Source organism: Ailuropoda melanoleuca, chromosome 12 (assembly GCF_002007445.2).
Source record: "Ailuropoda melanoleuca isolate Jingjing chromosome 12, ASM200744v2, whole genome shotgun sequence".
NCBI lineage: Eukaryota > Metazoa > Chordata > Mammalia > Carnivora > Ursidae > Ailuropoda > Ailuropoda melanoleuca.
The window spans coordinates 55,367,796-55,387,907 of record NC_048229.1 but is presented as its reverse complement, the minus strand read 5'-3'; the positions used below and the strand labels follow the sequence as shown (position 1 = coordinate 55,387,907).

At 54.1% G+C, this 20,112-nt stretch overlaps 1 protein-coding gene across 5 annotated transcripts in view; it reads left to right on the top strand.

Moving 5' to 3' along the window:
* Positions 1-4,018: 4,018 nt before the first annotated feature.
* KIFC3 (kinesin family member C3) overlaps positions 4,019-20,112 on the top strand; it is a 32,864-nt gene continuing 16,770 nt past the window's right edge. For 2 of the 5 annotated variants that reach the window (XM_034672776.1, XM_034672777.1), the window contains exons 1-4: positions 4,019-4,242; positions 6,794-6,936; positions 11,349-11,487; positions 14,486-14,688. In XM_034672776.1, the coding sequence (XP_034528667.1) occupies positions 4,077-4,242; positions 6,794-6,936; positions 11,349-11,487; positions 14,486-14,688 (651 nt within the window). In that variant the 5' untranslated portion in view covers positions 4,019-4,076. Of the gene's footprint in view, positions 4,243-4,290; positions 4,625-6,793; positions 6,937-11,348; positions 11,488-14,485; positions 14,689-20,112 lie in introns of those variants that run through there. The other 3 variants (XM_034672779.1, XM_034672780.1, XM_034672778.1) reach the window with 3 other exon arrangements.

Here is a 20,112-nt window from a genome sequence, read left to right as displayed (position 1 = left end):
TGGGCGGGGCTGGGCTCTCGGGGTCCGCCCGGCCCACCGTTCCGGGTGCCGCGTCCGGGCCCGCCCTGCCCGCAGGACCCCCGCCCCTGCCCGGACCCGCTGCGGGGCGCGGGGAAGGCCGGGCCCGGGAGAAGCAGCCCTGCGTGGTCGCCCGCCGCCCCTCTGCGCCGATCAGCCGGAGCCCAGGACCTTGCCCACAGCACGGCTTGGGGCGGCACGTCCCCTGGGGTCGCAGCAGCCTCGGGACCCCCTTTCCGATCTCTTTGGCCCGGGAGAGCAGGAACAGACCTGGGAACCTCATGTCCGTCAGGGCCTCCCCCTCCCCTTGCAGAGATTCCCCCTCACCCCCCAGGGATCCCTTGAAGGCTGCAGTTTTGAGCCCTCCCACCGCATACGTTCCCTGGGCAGTTCGCTTTCCCCCTCGCAGGGCAGGGGTGGGTAGGCCGGCCCTGAGGTTGGAAAGAGGGCCTGGGCCGGTGCCCTCCTGGGCAGTAGGAAATTGAGCCAGTGACAGCAGCCGTCTGGGGGATCCCAGCGGGAGGGCAAGCCAGAAGCCACCTCCTTCAACCCCCTGTTGTGAGTTAGAGCAGAACTCTGGTGCAGTGAAGGGCCTGGTCCTGGGAGATTTTAAAGAGGAAGCTGTATTTAAATTCTCAAGTACTCCCCTAACCCCCAGCATATCTTGTCTCAAGGTTGTGGGTCCTGGCCATCCCTGACCTTTCACCTTCCCTGGGCCATGAGGCTGGGTGAGCAGCTCTCCTTGCCCAGGCGCGCTCCCCATGCCCTTGATGAAGTAGCCGTCTCCTTGGCCAGGGAGAGTCATTGGCAAGGAATGCAGCCTCTGAATGGGGCCCTGTATTTGCAGTGTTTGGACTTTAGGGACTTAGGGTGATGAGTTCTGCTGCTCTTAGGGGAGCGGAGGTTTTTGAAGTCTGTTGTCCTGGAAGAGCCAGGACCTGTGACTGTGCAGGGGAGGGCCTAGCCCCTGTCCAGCCTCCCTGACCTTCTCTCCCAGGGACAGTTAAGGCCTCCCCAGCAGCAATATCTGGGTACTTGTCAAATCTGTCCTTCAATCATTGCAATATCCCTGGTCTGGGGGAGAGCAGAGGTTGGGGGAGGGGGGAGCACTGCAGTTCTATTGCCCTGGCCTAGACAAAGGGGCAAATCTGTCTTCCTCTCCAAGCCAGCCCCTCTGCACTCACCCACCACTGGAGGGAGGGAGATCACTGAAAAATAAATATTTTGAGTTCCTTATATATGCCAGCATTGTTCTGAACACTTTATATATGCATTGTCTAATTCTTGTACCAACCCTGTAAGGTGGAGTTCTCCCCACTTTCAGAGGGAGATAATGAGGCACAGAGAGACAAAATAATTCTCCCAAGGTCACACATCCAGTAAGTGGCAGAGCTGGGTCTGAACCAGCTTTTGGTCATAGCCACTGCGCTCCACGTCCCCATTGTCCCACCCCGTGAGTCCTAAGTTGGCAGAAGCCCCAGCCTTGGGCTTGTTTGAGTCCTGGATACTTTGACCTTCCCACCCTACTGGCTGCTAAATTCAGCTGCTTTTTCTTTTTCAGGATCTTGCACACACCCTTCCTCTTTCTTCCTGCTATCTTCCGGGCTGCCTCTCCAACTTCCCTTCCAGAAAGTCACAAAAGTATTGTCTCCTCCTGTCCCTGTCCCTCAGACTTAGCTGATCTCTTTAACAGTCTTCTCTCTCAAACGTGGAATCGACCTTCAATACCCCTCTCACCTTTCCAGGAGCTTGGCATGCAGGTGGAGACTGTCTCTCTCCCTCTTTGCCCCATTAGGCCACTGGTCCTTGGGGATGGTCGTGTGCCCAGCTCCGTGCCAAGCAACCTGGAGGAAAGGGCATCTGGCTGTTCCCCCTGGTTCCTTCTGCTCCATACTGGTCCATCTTCGTTTCCTCAATGGAGCTGGCCCACATATTTGGATTAGTCTCTGTCCCATCCTTTGGCCCACAGTCCAGTAACACTGTACCCAGAAGCCAACTCCAAGTTGTCTTCCTCAGTCAGGGAAGGCAGAGTGCACGAGTCCCTAGCCAGTAAGCCTGGCATTCTTCCAGAGCTTCACTGTGTGAACTGCGGTCACCAGATCTTCTGCTACCCATCCCTGCACTCAGACTTCCTTTGCCTCTCCCTGATTCAGTCATTCCTGGCCCTGTCCACCCAGCAAGTTCGGATCCCTCCTATCCTACGTACCACATCCTCTCAGTTAGCCTCCCCTCCTCACCCTAGCCCAACTTCCCCACAGAGAAGGAAGCGGCTGCTTCCTTTAGCCCTGCGCACCTCTGGGGCCTACCCAGGTCTGCCCTCTGCCCAGCTCCATTGATGGGCTCCCTTCTAGAGCCCTCAGGGCTTTCTTCCAGTTTGACCTCCCCATGGCCTTGTTAGCTGGAAACTGACCATCCTCTCCTTCCCCCCTCACCGTCCGGTCACATGTGAGGACTCTGCACCTGCCCGGTGGTGTCGCCACCTCTGACCGTCCTTCTCCAGCTTTCCTTATGACCCAGAGTGAGCTCTGTGCTTGGTTATCTTTGGTGATTGGATCCTCACCTGTGGCACTGGGACTCTCATTAGCCTCCCAGCTCTGAGTCCCCAGCCCTGCTCTTTGCCAGGCTTCGGCCCGGGCTCGTGTGTACATGTGTTTCAGGGCCTTCACCTGTCAAGCCATTGCCAGGGGTCTGGCGTGGGTGTTGTTCCAGCACCAGGCTGGGGGGGAGGGGGCTGCACCAATGACTGTGCTGTGGGCCCCACCATGGAGAACCAGAGCGGGTCAGGGGAGTGGACACTGTTCAAATAGGTAATCTTTCCTGTCTGGTAAAAGCAGTCTGCGGCCCAGGTGGCACCATCAGGAAGTTCTTGGGTACCTCGAACTCCATTTTAAAACCAAAAGCAAAGTCCGCATTGCCTCTCTGAGCTGACTTGGCGTCCTCTGTTCCTGGCATCACTGTCTGAGTCTGGGACTGTAGTCGGGTACTTTAAATGCCCTCACAGCTGCTTTACATACCATAGGTGTTCAATAAAGACTTGTGTAGGGAATGGTTAAAATCTGTTCTGTTCATCTGCTCAGTTCATGAGGGACCTATGCAGCTTGCTTGCTTGCTTTTTTAAAAAATATTTTTAAAATTTATTTTAGAGAGAGCTTAAGCAGGAAGGACAGAGGGAGAGGGAGAGAAAATCTCAAGGAGACTCTGTGTTAAGTGTGGAGCCCCATGCGGGTTCTGATTTCACGACCCTAAGCCAAAACCAAGAGTCAGTCACTTAACCCACTGCACTACCCAGGTGCCCCCGCCATGGGGCTTTCTATTCAGACCAGTGCTCCCCACCCCCACCCCCTCCTCCCATACCACCTTGTGCCTCCCTGCATCCTGTTCAGATCATGAAGGTTTGCTGAAGTGCTTACCTCCCTCCTGACAGGGAGCTCTTAGGCCCCATCTCTCCTGATCAAAGAGGACCCCTCGCAGGTGCCTGGCACATAGCAGATGCCAGATAAATAATTATTAGATGAAGAAGCAATGAATCGTTGTATCTTACTGCCTGCCAAGTTGTAGGCACAGAGTGGAGGCTAGTTGAATTGACTAGATAGAGTGGACTTTAAGAGAATTTGATATATATGTCTTTCTTGTCACTGGCCACAGTCAGGCCCCTTCTGATTAGAGTTATGGAGATGCTGTTGACTTGGGCTGCCTCCCTGTGGGGCTGTGACCTGGCACGTCTTCAGGCTGCCAGGGTTCCAGTGGAGGGGCTGAGATGTGAGGGCTCCACAGTGTGCTGCAGACACACCCGATGGGCTCCTCACCCACTTCTGAGCCTCCTTACTTGGGAAAAAGCACCCTGAAATGGTGACGGGCTCTGTGTCATCCCGCAAGCTCAGGGATCTTTGCTGGGGGGTGGAGGTGGCATTGGAGTTGGGGCTGCCGCTACAGGTAACAGGTGACCCTGTTGCAGGCAGGCTCTGATCTGTCCCCCAGCTGCAGCCGGCTCAGCCTCGGCTCCCCTGTTCTGTCCGCAGGCCGCCCGGCGCCCGGAGGAGACCGCTGAGCCCCGGGCCATGGTCCCGTCTCGCCGGCCGTGGAACCTGGGAGCCACGCCCTCGCTGCGTGGCCTGTGGAGAGTGGGCCGGGCCGGGGAGCCCGAGCCGGGGATGGCTCGCCCCGCCCCCGCCAGCCCGGCTGCCCGCCCTTTCCCATACACCGGCCCGGGGAGGTTGAGAACTGGTGAGTCCGCATTTTTAAAATGCCTCTTTATTTCCCTTCCTTCCTCCAGATAGCAGAGATGAGGCCGGGCTTTCTCGCAAGTTCCTAGGCTCAGTCAGAGCTGTCAGGTAATTACAGGGTGCCGGGCAGCCCGCGGGCCGGCGCGGAGTCGCAGTCGGGGCGTCAATCTCGTCGGCGCTCCTGCCCCGCGCTCGCCCGTAAAGAGAGGTCCTGGACGCCGAGTTAAACTTCAACGCGGTCGCTGGAGCAGGGGGACAACGCCACCCAAACCACGCGATCTCCACCTGGCCGGGCGGGGGGCGCTCAGCGGGCGGCGCGTCCTTGGTCCCTGGCCGAGCGCTCGCGGTCTCGCTCCGGTTTCGGCCCGCGGTTGGTAAACAAGGTAGGTGAAGTGGCCGCCCGGTGCCATGCGCGGCACTGACACTTGATCGGCTGGCCGGCCCGCGGGGGGCGCGAGGAGCCGACCCAGGCTGCCACGGAGCGTAGCTCAGCCGAGTTTGGGTGCCCTGTGCTTGGTTTCAGGTGCCATCCGGGGCGGCTCCTGTAGGGTCCCGACAGCAGTTGGGCAGGGAAGGAGTCCCTGAGTGCGGGCCCTCGCTGTCCCCCCGGGGGAGCTGTCAACACCAGCTCTCCTTTCTGGGTCATGTCCCCTGGTACCTCACATGCCAAGAAGTGAGTGGCACATCTGATTTCCGGTGCCGGCTGTATCATCGGTCCAGGGAGCTGCCCCATGACTGTCTCCCAAGCTGAGCTTGGGGAAGTCTTCTGGAAGTGTGGCGGGAGAGAGGGGTCTTCAGTCAGAATGTGTTGAGGGGCTTGCTGCCTGTTATTCCTTGACCTACAGAGAAAGGGGTTTAGATTACCACCCTGTCTGAGCTAGCAGAGTCCCTTTGGGCCATCAGATCCAAGACCCCCCCCATGTACAGAAGGGGAAACTGAGGCCCAGAGAGGGCACACAGCAAACTTCAGTTCCTTCTCTCCCACATTTGTGCCACTGGTGGCGCCCAGAGTGATACCCTCCAAAGTCTCTCTGCAGAGGACAGGTGAGGCTGGGGATGGCCCTGGAGTCTCTGGGAAAAGCTTGGGCTTTTAGGTCGGGTAGCCTCAATTGTCTGGAAGGGGATGAAGATGGCCTCTACACCACAAGGTTTTCCTAAGACTACAGATGTAATATGAATGGGTATTGCTTTTCTGGGGGAAAAAAAAGAAAGAAAGAGAGAGAGAGAAAGAAAAAAGGAAAGAAAGAAAAAAAAGAAATGAAGGAAAAAACAAGCAAAAGACAAAAGTGTTCGTTTGGAAAACTAAAAAAAAAAAAAACCACTCAAAACTAAAAAACTAAAAAAATTTTCAAAAAACAAAAAAAAAGCCACTCAATAGAAAACACAGAAAAGTATAAAAAAGAAAATAAAAATCACCTATAGGCTTGTTACTGGGCACTTTATATAGTTCCTTCTGACCTTGTGTATGTGGGCATGCATGCGGATTGATCTATTAAATGAGTATTATGAAGATTATGTGACCATACAGACTTAGCCACTTTCACAATTTAAGACAAAGGTCAAATGAAATCCCGTGGGTGAAATGCTAAGCAGAGTGCCTAACACTGCGTAGGGTTTCAGCCAGCTTGGTCACCCCTGGCCCCTCCGCCCCCACCCCCACTCTTAGCTCTGCCTTCAGAGGGACAGGCGAGCAGAGGGTAGGTTAGCCCGTGGGATTGCGGTACTGGCTCAGTGTGACCCTGGCCACGTTATTCACCCTCCTCGGTTGTGGTCCTAAGGGCCTGCATCAGTGGCCACTTTCTGTGTGCCCGGCACAGAGTGAGCGTGTTAACGTGTGTCATTCCGTGGAACCCTCACCCCAGAACTATGAGCTTTGTTCCTTATCCCCACACTATCGACAAGGAAACTGAGGATCGGGCAGGGCAGTAAGGCCCTGCTGGGGGGTTGAAGTGGGGTGCATGGGATATCCATACTATGGTCAGCTCTCTCCCTGCTCCAGTGAGGGAGGCAATGTGTCAGAGGCTCGAGGAGATGTGCTTTAGCTGGTCCTCAATATGCTTTTGGAGGCTGCAGGGACCAGGCCTCCCAGCACAGGGTTGGTGTTTAGGAAGGCAAGGGAGCAGTTGCCACCTAGAGGCGGCCTTGGTAATAAAGCCATGGCCCTGGGGCTCCTGTGAAGATGAACGCAGCCAGGTTGGCATCGGCTTCCCTTTGCTGCTCTCTGGAGAGGGTGTTCATGAGCAAGTGCCAGCCCCAAAAGCCACTGTGGAGGGTGGGGAGCACCCCTCCCCCCGCCTCAGAGGCCTCGGGTGCCTTCCCAAAGGGAAGCTCGGGTGGCTTTTGGGAAGAAGGGAGCACAGCCCCTGCCTGGTGCCAGGCCTTCCCTCCGAGTCGGTCAGGCGTGTGAGGGCGTGTGAGTCCCTCCTGGCTGCGCCTGGGCCGGCCCGGAGTGTGGGGAAGCAGGGCTCAGCCACGGCCCCAGCCAGGGGTCCTGGCCGGCAGCCTTCAGCCAGGGGCCTAGCATCTTACCTGTATTCTCTGTCCTGGGACAGGTCGTGGAAAAGACACCCCGATCAGCAGTGACGAGGACTCCGGTGTCCGAAGTGTCGCTCGACCGGCCCTGGCTCAGTGCCGAGCCCTCAGCGTGGACTGGGCTGGCCCTGGGAGCCCCCACAGGCTCTACCTGACCGTGCAGGTAAGCACTGGGGCCTTTGGCGCGTTCTGATCTTCACGGGCCGAGCCAGGCTGGTGGGCCTCAGCTCTCCGAGCTTTGCGGCCGGGTCCCCAGCAGGCTGTGTGGGGAAGGAAGCACGGAGAGAGAGCCGGGGACCTGCCTTGTGCCTCTTTGCTGAGTGCCTCACGGCACATCCGCCCTGAGCCTGCGTGGATGGAGCAATTTGCTTTATTAGGTTATCTCAGGGAGAATCTCACAGGAGATGACAGAAACTTTTCAGCCACACCCTGGCTGAGGTGTTAAAGTGAGAATTGTGGGACCTTCGCTGAGAAGCTGTTAATTCCCACTCAAGCATGTTTGTCCATGGGGCAATACTAAGACAAATTTTACGTATATTTGTGTACTTGGTCATAGAGATAATACATAATGATAGTAATAAGAATTACTATTTACTGGACATGGACTTTCTACCAGACACTGATGCCATGTGTTATATATCTCACATCAGTACTCAACAATCTCAAGATACGGTTACTGTTTTATCTGAGTTATGTGGATGAAGGAAGCTCAGAGAGGTTAAGTAACTTGCTACTGGTCACACAGCAAGCCAGGATCTGAAGAGCTACACACACGATGAGCTTTCTAACATATAGTGTAAAGGATTCACACAGGGATGTAATATTTAGAAACTGAATGCCTCCCATAGTCCTGTGTCTTGGAGAAATCCACTAATAAGAGTTGGGTGTTTATGTATTTTTCCTATGTAACCACTTAAGTATATTTATACAATTTTATTATTTATTTGTACATACTGTTCTGTGACTAGCTCTTTCTTTCAACAGTACATCTTGGTGATTTCTTCATGCATGTCAGTATACAGAGAACTCCCTCATTCTCTTAAACTGCTGCAACATATTCTGCTTCAGGGTTTACCATAAATTATCTAACCGGTCCTCTGTATCCTTTCTGATTGCGATGAGCTCCTTAAATATCTACGCATCCACGCAGCTATGGCTTGGAGCGATGTCAGGACAGTCCAGGCGCTGCACATTTTAAATGAATACATTTGTTAACAGATATTTACAGAGTGCCTCTGTGCCAGGTGCTGGCCCAAACAAAGCAGAGAAATAGACCTGACAGTCTGGATGAAGGACCAGAGTTATTTGGGGGTGCTGTGAAGGCCCCCTGCCCAAGAAGGATGGTACATGAGAGGGCTCACGTTGAAGGGACATGGGGAAATGGGGGGCAGGACGGAGTGTGGGAAATCCAAGTGCCCTTTCAGGGCATATCCTCCCTCATGCAGATGGAAGTCGTGGGCCCAGGCTGTGTGTGGCCCCGAGTCCTGATCCGAACATGGCCCAGGGTTTCATGTTGCTTCAGAGGCCATCTTGGGCTCCAAGGCTTTTCTCGGCCCTTCTTGTGTGGTTCATGTGCAAACTGAGCCAAACGGTCCTTCTTTTATCTTACGGTCTGCAAGAAAAGCAGGTCTGGTGTGAGAACAGTTAAAGAAACCAGAGGACCCATTTTTTTTTCTCTGACTTGAGCCATTGGTAGTTAAATCGGGAGGTGGTCAGAAACCGGCTGCCTTGAGTTGGGCGGTGGCTCTCTTCTTGAATTTTGATTATGGGGTGTTGGGTTGTGGTTGCTGCCGAGTCCTGGGGTCAGCAGATCTGCTGGGAATCTCTGAGAAGCTCCTGTCAGCAACCAGTTTCCATGTTGGTGTCCTTCTGGGCCCCTGCGAAGCTGCTTTATGTTTATAGGCGCTTGGAGGTCAGGGCTTTGGGGCTGAAGGAGGGCCCTAGGCACCGTGGGGTGACCTGGTAGGTTTAGGGAACCTCCCCCCTGGCCCAGTCTCTCAAGTAGTTAAAACCTGAGATGCTCCTTCTGGAGGCACTGCAGAAATTCCCAACACCCCCCCCCACCCCGGCTGCCCTTCCTGTGGCTTGGCCAACAGGCCAGAAATAGTGTAACCTTTGCTCTGGTCGGCAATTGGAAACTCCCAGCTGCTGCCATTGCCGCCACCGCTGACAAGCCTGCTCGTGATGGAGTGGCAGTTGGTCAAAGGGTGGGGACCAAATAAAGTCGGGGGGGGGGGTTAGTTTTCCTACATAGAGATTGTGCTCACCACCGTCCCTCTCAAGTAGAACGTGAGGTCGAGAGGGGTCACACGTGAACAACTGATGTGGCTTTCTCTTTCTTTTCTCTGTTTGTTTGGGTTACAAAAGTAATAATGAAAAAAAAAAAACAAGGAAAAGTACAGAAAGAATATAGTGCTGAGGACTGTCTGCCATTGGGTTCTTACTGTGCGCCAGCCACTTTGAGAACTGCACACGTTCCGGCGGTTACCCTTCAGGCCGGCGGCATCAGGGGGCTGATAACATTTCTATTTTAAGAATGGGGAAAATGAAGCTTCAGGGAGGGACAGGAACTCGCCCAGAGCCGCACAGCTCACACGAGGCACAGCCAGGCTTCACGCCCGGCCCTTTCCGACTCCAGACTCGGAGCATTCTGTTATAATTTTTTTTTTTAATTTTTATTTTTCTTTAAATTTTATTCACATTCAATGAATTAACATATAGCATATTATTGGTTTCAGAGGTAGAGTTCAGTGATTCATCAGCTGTGTGTAACACCAGCGCTCATCACACCACGAACCCTCCTTCATGCCCGTCACCCAGTTACTTCCTCCCCCCACCCCCTCCCCTCAGCAACCCTCAGTTTTTTTCCCATAGTTAAGTGTCTTATGGTTTGTCTCCCTCTCTGATTTCATCTTATTTTATTTTTCCCTCCCTTCCTCTATGATCCTGTTTTGTTTCTTAAATTCCACTTATGAGTGAGATCCTATGATCATTGTCTTTCTCTGACTTTCTCTGATTTATTCCACCCAGCATAATACCCTCTAGTTCCATCCACCTCATTGCAAATGGTAAGATTTCGTTTTTTGATGGCTGAGTAATATTCCATTACACACACACACACACACACAAACACACACACACCCCACATCTTATCCATTCATCCGTCGATGGACACCTAGGCTCTTTCCACAGTTTGGCTATTGTGGACATTGCTGCTGTAAACTTTGGGGTGTAGGAGCCCCTTCAGATCACTATGTTTGTATCGTTTGGGTAAATACCTAGTAGTGCAATTGCTGGGTCGTAGGGTAGCTCTATTTTTAGCTTTTCGAGGAACCTGCATTCTGTTTTCCAGAGTGGCTGCAGCAGCTTGCGTTCCCACCAACAGTGTAAGAGGGTTCCCCTCTCTCGGAGCATTCTTTTAAACAGGGCATTTGTTTTTTGTCTCAGATACAGCAGGCACAAAGACACGCAGAAATGTCTGTAGGGGCGCCTGGCTGGCTCCGTCGGAAGAGCATGCGACTCTTGATCTCGGGGTCATGAGTTCGAGCCCCATGTTGGGTGTAAAGATTACTTAAATAAAACTTAAAAAAATAAAATATGTCTGTAATCCCCCTTCCCAGATAATTTCCATTGACATTAAAAAATAGAACACTGTAGATGCTTCTAAGGCTGAAAATACAAATGCCAAGAAAAGGTTCAAAATGAAATGTAAAGACTCCTTTCCCTTTTCCCCCACATTTTCACGGTTGACTTTCTTTTTACTTGCCCAAAAGTTTAAATGAGGCACGTTTCTCCTCCTAGCTGCTGTGTCACCTGACCTCGCAGAGAGAACCATTGTCTATATAGTTCCCCAGATTTTTTTTTTTTTGAGTCCTGTTTTATTTGTTTTATCGTCAGATGGTATTGCCCTCTACATCTGGTTCTGTGGCTTACTTTGGATGCCTATGTGCGCTGCAGGTGATTTTCTCTGGAAGATTCTTTCTGTCCCTCCCCCTCTCTCTCCAGGCCTGTCCACTGGCCTGTTCTACCTCAGCCTTCTTTGCCTCGGTTTCTCCCTGACCAGGAGATGGGGTTGGGGCCTGGCCTTCCCCTGCTCATGTGGATCCGTGTGCCCCGCTCTTGGCAGTCCTGAGCTGGTGCCGTCTGTAGGTGGGGCAGCTGACATCATGGGGGAAGTTGTGCCTGGTGGGGCTGGACAGCCCTGTGAACGGTGGGCCCATGGGCCTGAAACAAGCAGGTCGCTGCCCTGATGACTTACACCTCACAGAGCCCACAGGGGCAGCCTAGTGAGCTTCACGTGAGGACATCTAAGTGCCCGAGAACCTTCTTCTCTGGTGCAGATGGCTGGCTGCCAACGGGGGCCAAGAAAATGCGCCGCCACTGTCTTGTCATGACCTCTGGGCACATTTCTTCCAGACCCCAGGCCTCATTGTCCTCACCTACTCACACAGCGAGCAATGGACCCATGGGCCCGGGGTGCTCACCAGCTCCAGGAGCACACCATCTTCAGGCTTGGGGGGGTCCCCTCCCCACTGCAGTCCCCTTCACGTGAGGATTCTGGTTGTGTCTTGGCAGCAAGCCCTGCTGGACAAGGGGTGCGAGAACAAGAGTCAGGGGACGAAAGAAGAGAAGCTCCTGAAGAGGCAGGCGCCGGCCCCCAGGCGGGACCGGGAGACCCAGGAAGCTGGTGGCACCATGAATGTAGAGAAAACAGGTAAAGGAGGCCTGCCCGCCAACCTGGAACAGCCCTCGCTAAAGCTGACACTGGAAGGGAGGCTGCTGTGGCATTTGAGCGGTCCCCATATGCTGTCCTCTGCACCTGGAGGTGGCCCAGCCAGATCCTGGCCACCTGGACATGGAACTCCGAGACCCCCGCCGCCCACCCCCACTCCAGGGCTGTCCCCGTCCCAGTGCCACCAGGGCCCCACCCAGTGATGAGAGGCCCATGTGGGCTGGGGTTGAATTTCCCTGCTTTTTGTCTTTTCCCAGTGCCTGTCAAAAGCAGGCCAGGGGTGGCAGCCTCAAAGACACCACAGCCCGCAGAGAGAAGCCTGAACACAGCCCCTTTTCTGTGGATCCATCGGGGACCCAGAAGCTCTAGGACAGGGTTTCACCCTGCTGCCACAAGGCTGGGATAGAGGAGCTGGTGGCTCCATTCTTCTTTGGCCAGGATGACTGGTTCTGGAAGATTCTATGGGCCCCCTTTGTGGGGTTCCCTAGTGGGAAGCCTGAGCACAGCAGTACTTGGGAAAAAGTGTCCTCAAGGAGCCCAAGGGGACGGCCAAGAACATGTGGAGAAAAAGCTTTCTCTTGCTTTCTTCCTCCCGTCACCACGGGTTAATTGGTGTTTCTGAAACTTCTGTGTGGTGGAAGAAGCCAGTGCCTGCTCTGGGGTTGTCCCAGAGCTGCGGTTGCCTGTCTGGCATTCAGGGGCAGGTGCCGGGGTCTGGCGGAGGTGTGGGCAGACGGGCCTTGGGAAGGGGTGTACCGTCCAGCCAGTCAGGTTGGCTCTCCTAATTTGTGGAGAACAGAGAGAGCAGCTCCTGTGAAGAGTGGGGACTGAGTCTTGTCAGTGGGGCCAGGGCCGGACCTCAGTGTCCCTGTGCCTGAGTGGCTGTGAGGGGCGGTGAGCAGGCGGGGTCTCTGAGGCACACTGTCTTTTGAAAACTTGCACTGACAACTGCCTCACTAAGAGAGGCATGCAGCCTTCTCAGCGCCAAGGCCCGTCCAGTCCCTCGTCCCCAAGTGCCCTTTGATCTCACCTTTCCCTGCTCCTCTGAACTCCCTAACTTCTTCAAGGTCCTTTCTCCCCTAGCAAGTGCTCTCCAGGCCTTGTTTCAGCACCCCTGGCTGCACCCCTATGCTGAGGTCAGGTTGAAGCCCTATGTGGGCTCCAGGGGTGTCTCAGAACCTTCTCAGTGTCCTGGACAAGAAAAATGATTCCATGTCGCATCCCAGCCCTGTGGCCTGTTGAATGACACTCCCTTCTATGCATCCCTCATGGATTCCAGGCTCCTTTTCCAAGGTTGCCTCTGTGGGCAAGGACCAATGTCCCCATTTTGCATAGGAGGACCCCAGGGGCCGCGCCCTCCCATCTCGTAGGCGTCAGAACTAGCTCTCGGGACTGGAGTCTAGTGTGTTCCCTACCACACCATGGCAGTCTGCAAAGGGCTGAGGGCCATACTGGTCACATGCTGCTCATGGCAGCCTCGTGTACAGGCCTGGAAGCATCCATCTGACCTCACTGTCTCTGGAACAGAGAGCAGAAGCTTGGCCAAGTGTGTGTGACACACCTGCTTCGTCACACACAGGCCCCACGGCCAGGGCCACTAGCCAGCCGGTGACGTGCCCGCTCCAGCTCCCTGCAGGGGCTCGAGTCGCAGCTATTCCAAGGGCCTGCGAGAAAGGGAAAGACCAGCCTGTGTGTGCTTCACCTGCTCTCTTGAGAGTGGGACTTTCGACTTCATAGGCTCCACCGTCCTGGGGACAGGGCTGATACACCTGCCCAGCCCGAAAGCTCTGTTTTGGCCTCTCTGAAGTCTCAGTGAGCGCACTTGCTGCCTCCTGGTGGGTTGAAGCTGCCAGTGGGGTGTGTGACTTCAGGCGCGGAGTCTGGGAGCCCCCGGGAGTCCTGCCTCCCAGCCGTGGCTCCTGGGGGGTAGTGTGGGGGAGCCCGGAAGCTCTGCTGCTCTGAGTGGAGGCCTGGAGTCAGCAGGTGCCACATGTCACACTAAACTCTTGGACGCACCTTTCTGCCTCCTGGGGCTTTGGCCAGGTCCCCCTTTGGGCTACCTGAGGGGAGAGGCAAATCTCCTGCCCTTACACCCTCTCCTCTGCCCCAACCCCGCCCCCTGCCCCCAGCTCCTTGCCAGCTCCCCTCCTGCGGAGACGGTGACCATTCTTGGTGTCCTCCAAGCAAGCTGTGACACTCATCCCAGGCCCTATGAGCAGGTCATGGCCCTTGATTCTGTGTCTTTGTCCTTCCGTCTGTCTGTCTGTCTCTCTCCTGCTCCTGGTGACAGGACAGTGGAAGGCCGTGGGAGGAGGAGGACTCAGGCTGAGGCACCGCCCCCCCTGGTATTTATCATTCCTCATGCCCGTGCGGTCCCTGTGCTCAGCGCAGGTGTCGGCCCTGCAGCGGGCCTGGCTGTGTTCTGCTCACACGCTGTGTCTGTGTCCGTGTGTCCTGGTCTGGCTGTCCTTTGCACCCTCATACCCTCCCCTCGCCCCTTCTCTGTGCGTGGTGACCACTCCCTGTGGAGGTTAGGGGACAGGCTGGGGAGCCTCTGTCTCTAGAGGGGGTTTGGGGTTAAAGAAATCGTATTCTCCCAAGAATAGTGTTTTCTGGGGGAGAGAACCCCAGATTCTTCATCAGATGTTGCCAGAAGCCGTGTTTCTCTCAGCTGTGATTCCTTGCGGCCTGGCCGTGAAGAGGGAACGGCCCATCAGACCTAGGACACATGCTTTGAGGGGTATAGGGTGAAAGTTGCTTTCCTCAGTCCTAATCCACGCAATTGTGTGTCCCAGAAGCTGCCTGTGGACGTGGCTCCCTCTAGGGCAGGCCTGGAGCCCCTGGCTCACACACTCTGCTGCTGCCCCCGGCTTGCACTCCCATCCCATCCCCGATGGTCTGCCCTGCCCCGGTGGCCCCCTCTCCTCATCCGGGGTGGCTCCTCTGCTGTCCCGCTGATTGGCCACTACTTTGCTCATAGGTGGGCGGCTCTTTGGCAGCGGGAGGTGTTCGAGCCTGGCGGGGTCGCCAGGTGCGGCCCCCATGGTGCATAGGATGGTGGAGGCCATGTCCCAGCTGCAGGAGGAGAAAGCCCGGCTGCAGGAGGAGCTGGCAGCCCTGCAGGAGAGGCTGGCCCTCCGAGACAGTGACCAGCAAGCCACATCCACTCAGCTGCAGAACCAGGTACCTGGGGAGGAGGGGACGGGCAGAGGCCACTGCCCATCGTGGAGCAGGTCAGAGGGCACTGCTTGGGGCCCCTGGAATGAACCCACCAGGCCACTGGCACTATGAACAGATAGGGTCCCCTCCCTTGGCTCAGGAACGCACGAGAGGGCAAGGTGGCAAGAGTCAGAGGCCTGGGTCTCCCCTTCTGCTCCTCCTCATGCTCCATTCCTCCTGATTCCCAGGCGTCCGAACCGACCTCTCCCGAAGGGCAGGCTGCGTGTGCAGATGTGAGTGGAGCGGGGAGGTTCTGGCATGCTGCCAGCCCTACGGCCGCTGCGGGGTCCGCCCTGTCGCACTACCGGGCAGTCCGAGTAGACAAAAGTCACTGCAGAGGTCACCCCAGAGAAGGCTGGTAGGAGAGGAGAGGCTGGTGGGGGTGCGCGAGGTTGGAGGAGTTCTCAGACTTCTGGAAGCCAGGGAGAGCCTCAGGTGTGTGCTGGCAAGTGCTGTCTCCTTCCTCGCTTGTCCAGAAGGACACTTGCTGACTCAGAGCTGCATGCCCTCTGGGGCTGACCATGGGTCCTCCTCCCCCACCTGCATGTGGGCCCTGAGGCCCCTGTCCGGGGGCTCAGCTCCCCCCAGCCATGGTCAGTGTCTGTCTTTTGTGTCTGTCTGGCCTTCCCCACTTCCCCGAGGCCCCCCACCCTGTCTCTACATCATCTCTGCCTCGGATCCCTGCCCTGAACTCAGGGCCCAGGGTTCTGTGCTGAAAGCCCTGTCTTCAGGCGGGGCCTCGCTCTTCTCTGTGGCGCCCCAGCGTGCCGGCCTTCTGCTTGGGGGATCATCACTGAATAGCGTGACTTGTTCTCGCTTCCAGGGAGCCGCAGATTACTTTCATGCGTTTTTTCCCAGTGTACAGGTGTGTCCTTTTCTCAAGAACTACCTGTTTTGACTGCCTGCCCCTTGCTGAGTTAGGTGGGCCTCCTTGAGGTGTCCCTAGTGCCCCTGTCTCCCTCTGATACACTGACGCCGTTGTTTGCTGCCTCCAGGCCTGTCTGCCTCACTGTCAGGGGCTCCTCTCTGCTGCGGGGTAACACACCAGCTTTGTGTCTCTGTTGCCTCCTGCAGCGCCCCTCTGCCTCACTCTCTCAGATGTTTGCGGAGGGCCTGGTATGCACTGAGCACCAAGCTAACCACTGGGGACGTCCAGGTGCGCAGGCACGCCCTGGCCTAGGGAGGCTGTGGTCTAGGGTCTAGGGGAGGACAAACATTTGGTATATACACCCGTGTTAAGTTAAAAGAGTAACAAGGGCTGTGCAGGTGGGCGCACACAGGGCATGAGGGCTTGTACCAAGGCCTTTGTCCGGGACATCAGAACCTATCGGGGAGGTCAGGGACAGCCTCCTTGAGAAAGTAGTGCTGGAGCAAAGCAGAGGAAGTGGGTTCTGAGCTGAGAGAACAGTCTGTGCAAAGGGACTGTGGCAGGAGGAGCAAGGTGAGTATAGGGGCAGAACCAAGGTTTGGGTAGCCCTGTGGGGCTGGGGGCTGGTCCAGGGCTCACACCCTGCAGCACATGCCTGGTCCGTGGCAAGAGCTTAGCAGCAGCTCTTCTTTCCCTGACCTTCTCCAGGTTAGGCTGTCCTGGCACTTCATTTTTGAAAAAGTTGTTAAAAGTCTTTTTTTTTTTTTAAGGGCTTTACTGAAATATAATTCACAAACCATAAAATTCACCCCTTTGAGGTATACAATTTAAAGTTCTTAAGTTTATTAGGACGGTGATGTGGCCATCACCACCATCTAATTTCAGAACATTTTCATCACCCTCAACAGGCCTATTTAGTCACTCCCCCTGCCCCTTCCCCCACAACCCCTGGCAACCTGGGATCTGCTTTCTGTTTGTATGGATTTGCCTTTCCTGAACATTTCATAGAAATGAAGTCATAACAATACGTGGCCTTTCATGACTTTAAACAAATTTTCAAAAAATTTTTTCTTTTACTTTTTTATTTTTGTAAAGATTTTAATGTATTTATTTGAGAGAGAGAGTGAGAGCAGGTGGGACTGGGGAGGCAGAGGGAGAAGCAGACTCCCCACTGAGCAGGGTGCCTAGTGCGGACCTCGATCCCCAGACCCTGAGATCGTGATCTGAACCAAAGGCAGATGCATAGCGGACTGAGCCACCCAGGCGCACCACTTAGCAAAATCTACTTGCTTTTTACAGGGGAAGTTGAAGGTGAAGCATCTCAGCTTTTTGGGGGTCTTTGTGCCCCGGCTTTCCAGACCTTCCCAGCCCCTGTCCTCTCCCATCCCCGGCTCCCCTGGACGATTGGGAGAATTTCAGATGGTTCCTCATCTTTGCTCGTGTTTACCCTTGAACTTGCTCACTGCCAGTTCTTTCCTGAAAATCTCGGGGGTGCACCTGAAGCTCCAGGTCTTCGGGCTCCTCTTCGGAGGGCCCAACACTGTAGAGCTGTGTCTGACCACATGGGCCAGGAGCTGGGTTCGAATCCTGACTTGGGCACTACTCAGTTAGCTGTGTGACCTTGGGCTGGTTAATTACCACTCTTCACCTCAGTTTCCTCATCTGTGAAATGGGCATCATAGCATCTGATGAGATGAGCCAATAGTGTTGGTGTTGCTGCCACCACCACCATCTGTACTGGGAAGAGCTTTGGGTTTGGAATCACGTGAACAGGATTCTAGTCCTGGCCGTGCCGTGTGCTCGCTGGGCAGCTGTGGGAAGTCACTGCGTCCCTGAGCCGTCATGTACCAATGTCTGAACCGGGGCTGATACCTGTTGCTTCGTGGTTATTGGACAGACCAGTCGTGAGACTGGACGGAAAAACAGGTGGCAGACTCTAAAGTCCGTGCCTTGTGAGCTATTGCTTCTGCGCACTCTGGTCGCCTGTCGGGCTCACTGTGCTTTGACCCAGATCGACCTTCCTGCTCTTCGGAATGCTGCTCCTCTAAGAGAAGAGACAGACAGGCTGCTTCATGCTCTCGGTGCCTTGTTCCCCGCCTCGTCTAGACTCGCCCTCTGAATGCGGCTGCCTTCCCATGCTGCGCTTCCTGAAGGGCAGGGTAGCCCTGGTAGTTGCGTTTGAGGGCCCTGTGGGGGTCCCACAGACCTGAGCTTCAGTCCGACGGCCACCACTTCGCTGTCAGGTGCCCTTGAGCGAGTTGCTCAACTAAGGCTTAATCTCTTGGGATCTCAGTTTTTCTTCCCGGAAAGTGGGGATAATTTATCTACCCCCCAGAATTGGGGGGTTCAAAGTGATGATCTTAGGAAGCCCCCGTGCCCCTCTGGCAAAGCTGACTCTAAAGGGGGCTGCTGTTATCCCCGCTGGGACCTGGGCTTGTGGGGGCGGCGGGAGTCTTTGGAGGCGTACCCACTGATAAATGTCAGATGGAGATATTTGTATTGACCGGGGAGCCCAGCGTGCTCCTTGTGGGGAGCAGTCAGACCAAAGTCCTCAGTCTTCAGGCATCCAGCTGACATAGGCCACAGAGACCACTGGTGTTGGTATGGCTGTGGCTGGTCTGGATGACCCTCTTTGACAATGGCAACAACAGCCCCGGGCCACATCCTGGTGGCCCCGAGCTCCCCTCTCCTTTGTGGATATCGCTGGAGCAGTGCGCTGCCCACTCCCAAGGCTCCTGCCAGTGTTCCACGTGCCCGGACTGCACTCCCCCCTCATTGCCCCTGAACCTCAAGATAGAAGCTTAAAAAGTCATGCCCAGAGGCCACAGACTAGCAGACTAGATCCAGCCTTCAAATGGGTCTTGTTTGCCTGCTTTGTTTCTTTTTTTTTTAACCATTAGAAACATTGTGATAGATTATACATAATGTAAAATTTACCATTTCAACCATCTTGAAGTGTACAGCGCAGTGGTATTAAGTATATCCACACCGTTGTGCAGCCATCACCACCGTCAGCCCCAGAACTCTTCACCTTGCAAACCTGAGACTGTTCCCATTAGATACTAACCAGCCACTCCCCCACCCCGCTCCCCCGGCCCTGCCATCCACCGTTCTGCTCTCTGTCTCTGTGAATTCAGCTATTCCTGGTGCTTCGTGTAAGTGGAATCATAGTATCTGTCTTTTGTGACTGGCTTAGTTCACTTACCATAATGCTTTCCAAGTTCATCCATGCTGTTGCAAATGGCAGGATTTCCTCCTTCTTCTTCTTTTTTTTTTAAAGATTTTATTTATTTATTTGAGAGAGAGAGAGAGTATGAGCGGGTTGTCGGGGGAGCAGAGGGAGGGGGAGAAGCTGACTCCCTGCTGATCAGGGAGCTCAGCACGGAGCTCGATCCCAGGACCCCAAGATCATGACCTGAGCCACCCAGGCGCCCCAGGATTTCCTTCCTTTTTAAGGCAAAATAATATTCCATTGTGTGGATACACACACTTCGCTTATCCATTCATTCGTTAGTGGACACTGGGTTGCTTCCACATTTTAGCTATTATGAATAATGCTGCTATGACCATGGATGTGCAGATATTGCTTCGAGATATTTTAATTCCTTTTTTGGTAAATACGCCAAAGTGCAATTGCTGGATCATAGGGTAGTTCTACTTAAAATTGTTTGAGTAATCTACCATTTTGTTTTCCACTCTGGGTACGCCATTTTACATTCCCACCAGCAGTGCACAAAGGTCCCAGTTTCTCCACATTCCCAGCAATATCTGTTATTTTCTGAGGGTTTTTTAAAAATCCTAGCCATCATAATGGGTGTGAAGTGGTCTCTTATTGTGGCTTTGGTTTGTAGTTCCCTAATGACTAATGACGTTGAGCATCTTTTCACGTGCTTATTGGCCATGTGTCGTCTTCATTGGAGAAATGTCCATTCAAGTCCTTTGCCCATCCTGATTGCTTTTTTGTTTGTTTTTGTTTTGTTTTTTTGTGGTTGAGTTGTAGTTCTCTCTGTATTCTGAATATTAACCCCGTATCAGTATATGATTTGCAGATAGTTTCTCCCATTTCATGGGTCGCCTTTCTACCCTGTTTTTGGTGTCTTTTGATGCACAAAAAGTTTTATTGTGATAAAGTCCAGCTTACCTATTTTGTCTTTTGTTGCCTGTGTTGTTGGTGTCCCATCCAAGACAGCACTGCCAAATTCAGTGCCGTGAAGGTTTTCCTCTATGTTTTCTTCTAAGAGTTTTATAGTTTTAGATTTTACGTTTAGGTCCTTGCTCTGTTTTGAGTTAATTTTGTCTGTGGTGTAAGGCAAGGGTCCATTCTTTTGCATGTGAACGTACAGTTTCCCAACACCGTTTGTTGGAAAGACTGTCCTTTCCCTGTTGAATGGTCTTGGTACCCTTGTCAAAAATCAATTGACCACATATGTGAAGGTTTATTTCTGGGTTGTCTATTCTATTCCATGGGTGTCTATGTCTGTCTTCATGCCAGAACTTCATTATTTTCATTGCTTTAGTTT